Source organism: Scleropages formosus, chromosome 7 (assembly GCF_900964775.1).
Source record: "Scleropages formosus chromosome 7, fSclFor1.1, whole genome shotgun sequence".
In the NCBI taxonomy this organism is placed as follows: Eukaryota; Metazoa; Chordata; class Actinopteri; order Osteoglossiformes; family Osteoglossidae; genus Scleropages; species Scleropages formosus.
In genome coordinates, this window is record NC_041812.1 from 28,358,672 (window position 1) to 28,370,265 (window position 11,594).

Here is an 11,594-nt window from a genome sequence, read left to right on the forward strand (position 1 = left end):
AGCCCAGAAACCAGTTGCAGAGGATGGGTGGCACACCAAGATTGTGAAGCTTGTTGATGAGCTTCAAAGGTATCACTGTGTTGAATGCTGAGCTGTAATCAATAAACAGCATTCGAACATAGCTGTCCTTGTTTTCCAGGTGGGTGAGGGCAGTGTGTATTGTTGTGCTGGTGGTGTCCTCTGTGGATCTCTTCCGTCTGTATGCAAATTGGAGAGGGTCCAGAGTACTTGTCTTCAGAGTCATGTGAAAGAAAAGAGTTTAGCTGACTGTCAAACCACTAAGGCTGTGTAGAGGACAGTCTGTCCGAACGGCTTGCCCCATACGGGGCACGGGGAACCGGAACCTAACCCAGCACACAGGGCGTAAGCCTGGAGGAGGAGGGGACACACCCAGCACGGGACACCAGTCCGTCGCAAGACACCCCAAGCGGGACTCGAACCCTAAACCCACTGAAGAGCCAGACCCGCTACTGCACCACCCCACCACCGCACCCCCCCTTGTGTAGAGGACAGTACAGAATGAATAATAAATCTGTTTTTATAGGTACCATTAGCTGCCAAAAATACAGCATTAGGCTGATTATACTTTTTTCAGTATGAGATTATCTGGGAATGAATCACTGGTAGAACTATACTATGAACTAGTATTTTGGATGTGGTTGTTTAACCTCAAGAGGGCAGCATTTATACAAAGGTACTTCTTATCTGAAAATGTTGATGATCTTGTACAATTCAGAACATCAACACAGAACTTTAACCACATCCTGTGTTGCTGTTAGATCAGTTTTCTAATTACTGATCTCCTGGCTATATTAAGGTCATATGCATTTGCAAATATATATCACCCTGGCCAGTTACATTGCACTGGTGAGAATTCTGTATAACAGAGCTGTTTCACCACCTGTTGCACCCCAAGCAGGGCTCAAACCCCAGACCCACTGGAGAGTAGAACCCGGTCCAGCCCACTGCGCCACCGCACCCCCTAACTTCAAAAATATGATTCCCAAAAAAACATTGCTTTTTTTAGACCGCATATGAAAAATGCGGAGAAGGAAAAAAAAACACAATAATTGTAAGAGAACAGGATGTTGGATAGTGGAGGATGTCATAGCAGCTCACGAATATCTAAGCACTCTATACCACCAACAGATATGTTGATGAACTGCCAACACCAGATCCCTCCCACTTGGTATAAGAGCTCAGCTGTGTGGCGTCTACGGAACCAGAGCTCCTTAAATACTCACAGCTCTTAGTGTCTGACCATAACTGAATAAGACGACGGCCCCTGTACATGTGTCTGGTGGAGGAAAGAACAAGGCACATCACAATGCTCTGGTGGTCCACCTCCACCTTCATCCTGATCCTTCTGCTGCAGGGATGCTGGAGCCAGGGATGGAAGGTGTTCAGAAACGATGCTACGGAAATCATCCCAGAAGACAGCGAAGACCAGAAGGTACCGTTCGAAGAGCCACAGTTGTCAAATAACACTATGAACCGTCCAGGGCACGTGAGGAGGAGAGTGCAGGAGACACCCTTGTTGGGTAAGAGTTCACATTCTGCTCATTTCTTAGCACACTGTATTTTGTGTGCGGTGCCTGTAATTTATGCGTACTGTACTTTATGTGCACTGTACTTTATGTGTGCATAGGACTACCAGCACTGTAGCACACAGCTGTTGTAATGTGAACGTTTCCCATCCTAGTTCATATAGAAGGAGCTGAATACAGCTTCTTGGGGCTTTTACCGTTTGGGGCTTTTTAGTTGATTTAAAAAAAATTAGTTAATTTTTACATCTAATTAGTATTAGATTAAAAAAAAAAACGTTAATGTTTAAGTAAAGTGCTCATTGACAGGAAAGTCAAAGACAAGTTATTTAGTCTTCTTTTCAGACTAAATGAATTTCAAACCAATGAGAGAACAAGTAAAACATGTTCCTTTGATTTCTTTAAGAATAGACTTGGTGTGGCTGGCAGAAGAACATCACTTTCACAGTTCCGAGAATAGCACTTCTCTGAAAAACAGGTTACCAACACCTGCCGTAAGAAAATGTTTAGAAACAATGAAATGGAAATAACATCATCAATATCAACAACAGGGGGGTGTGGTGGTGCAGCGGGCTTGGCCAGGTACTGCTCGCTGGTGGGTCTGGGGCTCGAGTCCTGCTTAGGATGCCCTGTGACGGACTGGCATCTCATCCTGGGTATGTCCCCTCCCCCTCCAGCCTTGCGCCCTGTGTTGTCGGGTTAGGCTCCGGTTTGCCACGGGACAAGCGGTTTCAGCCCGGGTGTGATTATCAGCAATAACAATAATACACAGCTGCAAAAGTTCAGTAGTCTGTGGAGAAGCACTCAAATAAGAATTTCATACTACTATGTACACAGTACTTGTACTTACTGTATGAGAATTGAACTTCAACTTTTCACTAAATTATAGCGGCCAGGGGGATCATAATCAATCTACTATTTATTCGATTCATCATATTGTTTGAAGAATTCTATTGCTCTGTTGATATCATTTCTGCATCAGATATTTTGTCCCTGGTGGCGCAGTGGGTTTGCCCGGGTCTAGCTCTCCAGTGGGTCTGAGGTTTGAGTCCTGCTTGGGGTGCCTTGTGACGGACTGGCGTCCCGTCCTGGGTGTGTCCCCTCCTCCTCCGGCCTTACGCCCTGAGTTGCCGGGTTAGGCTCCGGTTCCCCGTGACCCCGTATGGGACAAGCGGTTCAAAAAATGTGTGTGTGTGTGTGTGTGTGTGTGTGTGTGTGTGTGTATTTTGTCCCCCCCCCCCCCCCAAAAAAAAAAAAAAAAAAAAATTGATGAGAAATGTTTGCGTTAACTTTTCTTATTGTAACAATTCTCTTCAGTGCAATCTTCTGAACTTCGGGTGCATTTGGATAATCCTTCCCACAACACACTACTGGTACCACCTTGTTTTTGTATTTTCAGTTGTACTGACCTCAATTTCCAGCTCCTTATTCTTGCAAAGTTTTTCAGCCTCGTTCAGCCATAAAGTTTAGATCATCTGGAATAGTTATATTGATCCATAGGCAGATGTTCCTTTTCTTACTCCTGTGCAGTACTGTGTCAGGACGGTTTGCTGAGAGTGTACAATCTGTGGCTACCATGTAAGTCCCAAGTGATGGGAGTGTTTATTACATTTAGCTGATGCTTTCCTCTAAAATCACATGCATTTTTGCAAAATTTATACAGCTGGGTAATTTTATTGGGGCAGTTTAGGGTAAATACCTTTTTCTAGAGTACTACAGGTAGAGGTAGGATTCAAACCTCCAACTTTTTGGTTGAAAAGAACTGCTCTAACCACTACCATACCACACACACACACACGCATTTTCAGAACCGCTTGTCCCATACGGGGTCACGGGGAACCGGAGCCTACCCGGTAACACAGGGCGTAAGGCCAGAGGGGGAGGGGACACACCCAAGACGGGACGCCAGTCCGTCGCAAGGCACTCGAACCCCAGACCCACGGGAGAGCAGGACTGTGGTCCAACCCACTGCGCCACCGCACCCCGCTACTACCATACCAGCTTATTGTAATTCACATTTACTTATTTGAGATGAGCAGATGCTCTTCTCCAAAGCGACCCTACTGAACACTATGTAACAGAATTAGCTTATACCTTATTCACCCAAGATGACTTACAACTCTAGATATACTAATATTTCCCTTGATTCTTTTATTCCCCCTATGTCACCCAAATTCAACAAATCCAATGGACGCGTTCTCTCACTCAAACCCACAGTAACACGGGACATAACAATACATATGTTTTCCGTACTGAGCAGGGATTGAATGCATGTCCTCTTACACCACCCAAGTGTTCTGAGACAGCAGCGCTACTTGCTGTGCTTCCATGTGCCTCCATGATTTACCAAGACAGCAGTGGAATGGAAAATGTTATAGAAAAGCAGCATCTCAGAAACCTTGTCATCACTGTGTAGTCTCTGAAGTCACTCTTCACAGCTTTTTTCATTGTCTGAAGGAGTGATATAAGCAAGCATTACCACTGGAAAATGTTTGAAGTGACCTAACAGCAGATGACCTAACACAAATTCAAGGCTTTGCACAGTGTTTAAATTGAACTTTTTCACTGTATAGAGCATGCAGTCATGATTTTGAGGGCAAAATTGTAATGAAATGGCAAGGATCCCCTCTTGGCACATCTTTCAACTTTGAACAATCTGAAGTATTGCACATAGGAATCGCTTTTGGAACCCTACCATGTCTGAAAATGATCAGTGTTTTTTTCATACTATAGATCTTATCTATATACAAAATGTAAAATATTTTTAAATGTTTTTGAAGAAAAAAAGTTTAAAACTGGGCTCAAGTCTGCATGACTGGACAGCTGAACACTTAATCCTGCATTTGAGCAAGATAAATAGTTTTAGTTAATGTCTTTAAGTATGGTATTGAAAATAAAACTGTATCTTTGTTTAGCCCTTTACACTAAAACAAACTGAAAATTCTGGGGTATATGACAATTTCTATTAGATCCCCTCAGGTCCAAATATAGGGTTAAAACTCTTTCTAGTTGAAAACAAATATTTCAGCTTAATTCAAGGACATTTGTACTTGCAAAGACTAAAGCCACATATTCAATTATTGCTCAGAGCAGTCTCTCTCTCTCTCTCACACACACACACACACACACACACACACACACACACACACACACACACACACACACACACACACACAGTCTGAAACCACTTGTCTCAAGTGGGGTCACAGCAAGCCGGAGCCTAACCCAGCAACACAGGGCGCAAGGCTGGAGGAGGAGGGGACACACCCAGGACAGGACACCAGTCTGTCGCAACACACCCCCAGCAGGACTGAATCCTCAAACTCACCAGAGAGCAGGAGCCAGCCAAACCAGCCGTGCCACCACGCTTCCCTCAAAAGAATAAGTGCCATTAAAAACAAAAAATAGATTTTGTCTCTCAGACTCTGGCTCTAATGACCTAAGGTGTAATGAAATTATAGCAGACTCATGAATTTGATAATTTTTCCATTTCTGAATTGATATAAGTTTGCTCATTTTGGCCAGATAATACACAAGGCGGTATATAAAGCTGAAGAATGTTTCCTGAAGCTGTGGACTGAAGCCTACAGTGAATTTTCCAATGTAATCCTTCTCTCATTATGCAGAATAATGATACACAGTGTTTGTTTTAATTACCTTACAATTTTTATCATTCCTTGTTGTAATGTCCAAACTAAAATGAAAAATAATAACCATGGATGTGCAGGCATATATATTCACACACACACATATTCCCATACAAATACACATACAAACATGACATTCAAATGCACATTACTTTGAATTGTTGGCCATTGCAGGTTTTTGCCCAGGGAATATTTTATTCCTGTTAGCTATTGCCCCTTTACTGTGACAAGCACATTCATGACTTTTCTGTATGACCTTATCTCTTCAGCATTTCGAGCAATATTAGTAAAACAGTATATTTCTCCTTATTCTCCTGCTCTAGATGCATCTGAGCTGAGCTGTCAGGAGCTGCGCTCCACTCGGTACATTACAGACGGCTCATGCCGCAGCACCAAGCCAGTGAAGGAACTGATGTGTTCAGGCCAGTGTGTGACCTCACACCTGCTCCCAAACTCCATACTGCGAGCCAAATGGTGGAAGACCAGCACCTCTGACTACCGCTGCGTCCCAGCACACATACGCACCCAGCGAGTGCAGCTGCACTGCCCACATGGCCACCGGCGCACATACAAGGTCCGTGCAGTCACCTCCTGCAAGTGCAAGCGCTACAGCAACCTCCACAACCAGTCTGAGGCCAAGGATATCCCTGCTGGCTTAAGGCCCCGCCGCAACAAGAAGCGTACCCTACTCCTTCCGCAAGGCAGAGGCAGCAACCGTAGGATGACAGGCAATGCCTACTAATGCTGCATCCCTTTTTGTGCACAATCATACATGGGCATGTAGACACACGTATGTACCACATGCACAACACTTCTCAGCAGACAGAGACAGGCTAGGGGTGCATGACCTAAAAAGAAAAATTAAATGTACTTTGAACTTCCAGGTTGTGCATATTTCCCTCAAATTGCACCAAAAATCTAACAATTGATCACTGCATTCTGCTTCTGACTGTATGAACTCTTTAGCTGTTATACCCCAAAGAAAAGAAGGATGTGACTTCACAAGTAGTTGAGGTTGACATTCTAAATGGGGTGAAGATGGAATGAGTGAGTTTGTCCTTTTTGAGAAGGTCTATTGTTGATTCATTCTGATGCATATCTTGGTGTACCAATAGTGCCAAGCTGTCTGCTGAAACCAAAACCTACTGCCAAAAGGATCAGCATCAGCTGTTATTTCTGGAGAAGAGCACGTGTTTTGGTATGTTGACTCCAGCACCTGAATGTGTGAGAAAATGCCATCATTACCTGTTCTTCTCCACCTCTGGAAGTGCAATGATAAATAGACTTGGAGGGAGGTGTATTGTGCTTACATGCTTCAGACCATATCTCCTCATGACATTTGAAGTTAGCCTGTGTCTTGGCATTGCCCTATGCAGCCCTGCAGTCTGTAGTGAGTGTGACCAAAGCTCCAGATGGGCAGATCACTTACTGAAGCAGCAAGAGACCTGTATACCTCAGGTCACTGCAGAGAGGGCAGTCTGTGGACTTGAACTGTGATTCCTCTTAATTACAAAATGATACCACTCCACTATTTAGGATGTGAGTAATTAAAGGCTGCTTCCCTCTAGACATAATCAGTTCCTGTTTTTCACAGGAGAACAAAATCATGTGGCGCAAGAGTGCTCTGACAACTGGATTTGTCATCACTTAGAACCACATTTTGACTATTTTGTACGTACATGGGAATCCCTTTTTAGCAAACCAGGCAACTGCAGTCTGAAGGATTATAACTTCATTCTGTTAGCACAACATTTCTTGGAAACACAATGAGCTCTCCATGCTTGGTGAAGTAAGAAAAAGAGACATGGAAAAGAAACAAATCAATTTAAATTATGATAATTTGTGTTGATTTCGATCTCCAGGGGGGTGCGGTGGCGCAGTGGGTTGGACCGCAGTTCTGCTCTCCGGTGGGTCTGGGGTTCAAGTCCCGCTTGGGGTGCCTTGCGACGGACTGGCGTCCCGTCCTGGGTGTGTCCCCTCCCCCTCCGGCCTTATGCCCTGTGTTACCGGGTAGGCTCCGGTTCCCCGTGACCCCGCTCGGGACAAGCGGTTCTGAAAATGTGTGTGTGTTGATTTCACAGAGGATGAAGAGAGAAAGCATTTGGAATACCTTTCCTGACTCTTGGTTCCACAGCTTATTGCAAACGGAATACATTTTTCTCTCTGCTTTCTGTTTTTCAATCAGTGTTGCCAATATTTGCTTTTGTTCATCTGTGTTTGTAAGGTTCACCAGAAATGATTTTGTCTTGTAGAACAGCTGTGTAGAGTGCTTAATGTCTTACCAAAATGATGTAACTACATTGTATATCTTGTACTGTGTGGTCTGCAAGTTCCTTTGCTTGCTATGCCCCAAAAAGGGGATGAGGGTGGTGAAAGGTCATGGGGAGGCTAAATATCCTCTCGCATTGTGAAGGACCATTACAGAGATTTTTTTTTATTATTTTTAAAAAAGTAGTATTTATTTTTATTTCATTTAAATTATTTATGCAGCTTTTGTAGTTGTTTGATGGCCATTATTTTCCTGTAAAAAACAATTTCCAAGTTCAAACATAAAGATTAATTGAATAAAGTATATTTGGAAAAAAAAGCTGCTATTTTTGTTATTGCTGTTACCTGTACACTACATTAGTTTCTCAGTGTTTCTATTCCGGATAATGAAGACCAATTGATATTCATTTATCAGATGGTTGTCTCCAAAGCGATGTACATCTCAGAGAAAAATACAGTGGGTGCTTAAGCATGGTCATGCCCTGTGGTTCTTTGAATATTTGGATTCATTCATGGGTGGGGGCAGAAAACAGAAATTTACACAAAAGAATTCACAAAAACAGTTAAGTCATCATTTCTCAGCAAGAGCAACAGACTAAAGGCAGTGATTTTTATTTTTATTTTAATGTGCCATTATCAGACACTCAGCCATTTGTCTCAGCTTTGAGGATTCCATGATTCTCTGGTCATAAGCTTTGTGGGGAGAAAGCCTGAACTTACAAACTTGTTTGTCCTGAAGGGCATTCTTGATAGTTGATGAGGGGCCCCCCATTACACAATGGACAGCATCCAAACACGTGACACTAAAGAAAATGTTTACATTGAACTTTACTTGCATACTGGCTGCTTCCAATTCTCTAAACTGACACAAGACCAGCATTTCCTGAATATTCTTTGCAAAAGTGGAAACCTTATTTAAAGCAATACAGAAAGGTTACAGAAACAACTTACAAAAATATACAAATCAAGTTTAAAATCAGAGGGGTGTGGTGGGGTAGCAGGTTTAGCCTATGCCTGCTCTCTGGTGGGTCTGGGAGTCCTGCTTGAGGTGCTTTGCGACGGACTGGTGTCCCATCCTGGGTATGTCCCCTCCCCCTCTAGCCTTGCACCCTGTGTTGCCGGGTTAGGCTCCAACTCACCTCGGGACAAGTGGCTTCAGGCAGTGTGTGTGTGTAAGCTTAAAATCAAAGGCATAATAATAATTTAATCAATAACAATTTAAATTAAATAAATTCATCATTAATTGCTCCCAAATCTGAGTGACAATTTTAATTTGGTTGCCTTAGTCTATGAAACTGCTGACAAAATGGTTTTCTGGACATGGAGTGATTTTTTCCAAGCAATCTGCTCAGAAATTCTAGAGCGTGAAACATGAACAGTGACTAAATAAATTGGGGCTGACTGACCTTCTGCCTTGAGATATGACATCCATGTGCGTCATGAACTCCATTGCTGGCGGTCAAGTGAGGGAGAGTTACATGACGCAATTCAAGCAGTTCCATCACGATCTTGGAATGTGCTATGTGACACCACTGACCCTTGTGTGACTGATGACTTCTGTAACAGTAGGGTCATTAAATCTCATGGGACTTCATCTATAAAAACAAAAAGGACAATTCACAAAAAAATCATCCCTGGTGGACCACCAACCTGGTGGCATCTTGATTAACACAACCCAAAGGATCTCCCAAAGAAATTAATTCTATAAATTTTTACGGAGATTTGATTGCTTCATTTTGTACTTATCTATGAATATGTGCTAATGTATTACACTAGTAATAATCTTGTGCTAAAATTTTCATTTTATACTTAACTGTTAATGCAGATTGCTTAAAAATTAATTTCTAGAACACACATTATCTTTTACTACTGTTTAGTTATAAGTCAGATCTGTTCTTTCTTACTGAAACCTGGCACAGTGACTTTGACATGATCCCGCTAACTGAAGACTCCTCAGACCAGTTTAATTGTATTCATGAATTTTACTCTGTATGTTGTTGAGTCAGCATTGTTTTTAATAATGGATGACATAACCCCCAGAAATCATGATAACTTCACTTTCTTTGAAGTTATAGCTCCAGATCTTACATCTGAAGTTTACATACAGTAATTATACTGCTTATCTATCATCCACCTGGGCCAAACTCTTACTTTCCCAGTAACTTTACAATGTTCAGCTATGACAAAGTACTCTTGATGAATGATTTTAATATTGATATAGATGTGTCACCCAACACTCTTGCCAAATGTTTTATCGGTGTTTTAAAATCCATCTTTTTTTAACTCAAATTTTTAATGGTCCTACAAATTTGCATAAACATACATTTAATCTCTGTGCTAACTCAGAGTGTAATTGTTCACACTGTAAATATTACTCCTTTAAGCAAGACTATCTCAATTCAATTCACACACATTTTCTGAATCGCTTGTCCCATACAGGGTTGCGGGGAGCCGGAGCCTACCCGGCAACACAGGGAGTAAGGCCAGAGGGGGAGGGGACACACCCAGCACAGGACACCAGTCCATCGCAAGGCACCCCAAGCGGGACTCAAACCCCAGACCCACTGGATAGCAGGACCCGGTCCAACCCACTGTGCCACCGCACCCCCTCTTTCAATTCAATTCAATTCAGTTAATTTTATATTTTATAGAGCACTCTTCTCATGCAGTGACACAGACCTCTTGAACACAGGCACAGAGCAAACAAATAAATACATCAAACAAGGAAACCAATACATTTACATATACTCATTTAGCAGACACTTTTGTCCAAAGTGACGTACTGTACATCTTCTAGAAAATACAATGTGTGCATTACATTAGGAGAAAGGTAGAAATAGTTGCAGATGTGTGATTCTTAAATACAGTAGTTTTTTCCACTTTATACACCTAAGTTCATCGCACGAGTAGGTGCATAAAACTCAGGATAGACGAATCCTGATCACCTAACTACAATTTTTCTTTTTTTTTTTTTTTAAAGGTGTACAAACATTTACATACAATATAGGAGTAGCAGCTGTGAAAAGGCTTATCTGGACATGATCATAAAATTATGGTGCATGAATGTTTACACCATACATGAGCTTGAGAGATCATGGATGAAGTGAGTCCGGAAAAGGTGATCTTTCAGACACTTTTTGAATGTAGACAGAGTTTCAGTAGTTCTGAGTGAGAGGGGGAGGTTGTTCCATCACAACAGAGACAGAACCAAGAACCTCCATGCTTTACTTTCATGCACTGGATCACCAAGCAGGCAGAAGTAGATGAGCAAAGCGGTCTGGTTGGGGTGTAGTGGTTGACCAAGTCTTGTAAATAGCTAGGTAGCTAGGAGAAGTTCTATTGATGCATCTGTAGGCAATAACCAGGGTCTATTTCAGTTTCCACAGATCCAGTGGGTGAACTCTCAGTCAAGTAGGCTCTGCTCAGAATATCTGTTAACAGCATGTCTCGGCCTGGAACGCAGACAACATCCACACAATACTTTTGAATTCTCAGCATAATTCTCTGAAGTTTTTTTGGTACACTCAGCAGTGGTTTTCCCTTTTTGTTCTCTAACGGTTTGTTCACTTGTGCAGTTACTGTCCATCCATACGCGTAGCGGTGAAAGTTTTCCATACTGAAAACTACAGCCAAGAATTCTTTCTTTATTTGTGCATAACCCCATTCCGTTTGTGTTAATGCTCTGTTTGTGAATGCTACTGGCATACCTTCCTGTATGGATGCTGCACCAAGACCTGTGTCAGAGGCATCACATTGGATTGTAGGTTCCTTATAATGGTCTGAGAGGTGTGCACAAAGCTTCGAAGGGTAATTCACCTTTCCCAACTATCTCTGAACACCTTTGACATCTACTGGTTTAGACATGTGTGTTATGGCTCAAACCTTGTCGGGGTCTATCTTCAGGCCATCCGATGCCAAGAAGTGTCCAATATAGGAGATTTCTTTCTGTCACAGTTTGAATTTGTCAATATTCAGTTTAATGCCTTTCTCTTTGCATTGTGTCAGACATGCTTTCAGTTTTTCATTCTGGTCTCGCTCTGCTGTTTCTGGGGTTTCTCTTTGTCCTGTAATAAGCACATCGTATAGTTTCGGCATGTCCTCTAATGCGAGTGTCATCTTTCTTTGAAAGATCTCA

The 11,594-nt window shown here is 42.4% G+C and overlaps 1 protein-coding gene across 2 annotated transcripts in view; it reads left to right on the top strand.

Annotated features, from left to right (window-relative positions):
- Positions 1–6,962, top strand: part of dusp3a (dual specificity phosphatase 3a) — a 76,748-nt gene extending 69,786 nt beyond the window's left edge. Inside the window, exons 1-2 of one of the 2 annotated variants that reach the window (XM_018752782.1) lie at positions 1,249–1,541; positions 5,515–6,962. In XM_018752782.1, coding sequence (XP_018608298.1) covers positions 1,292–1,541; positions 5,515–5,933 — 669 coding nt within the window. In that variant the 5' untranslated portion in view covers positions 1,249–1,291 and the 3' untranslated portion in view covers positions 5,934–6,962. Of the gene's footprint in view, positions 1,542–5,514 lie in introns of those variants that run through there. The other variant, XM_029253621.1, reaches the window with a different exon arrangement.
- Positions 6,963–11,594: the final 4,632 nt, after the last annotated feature.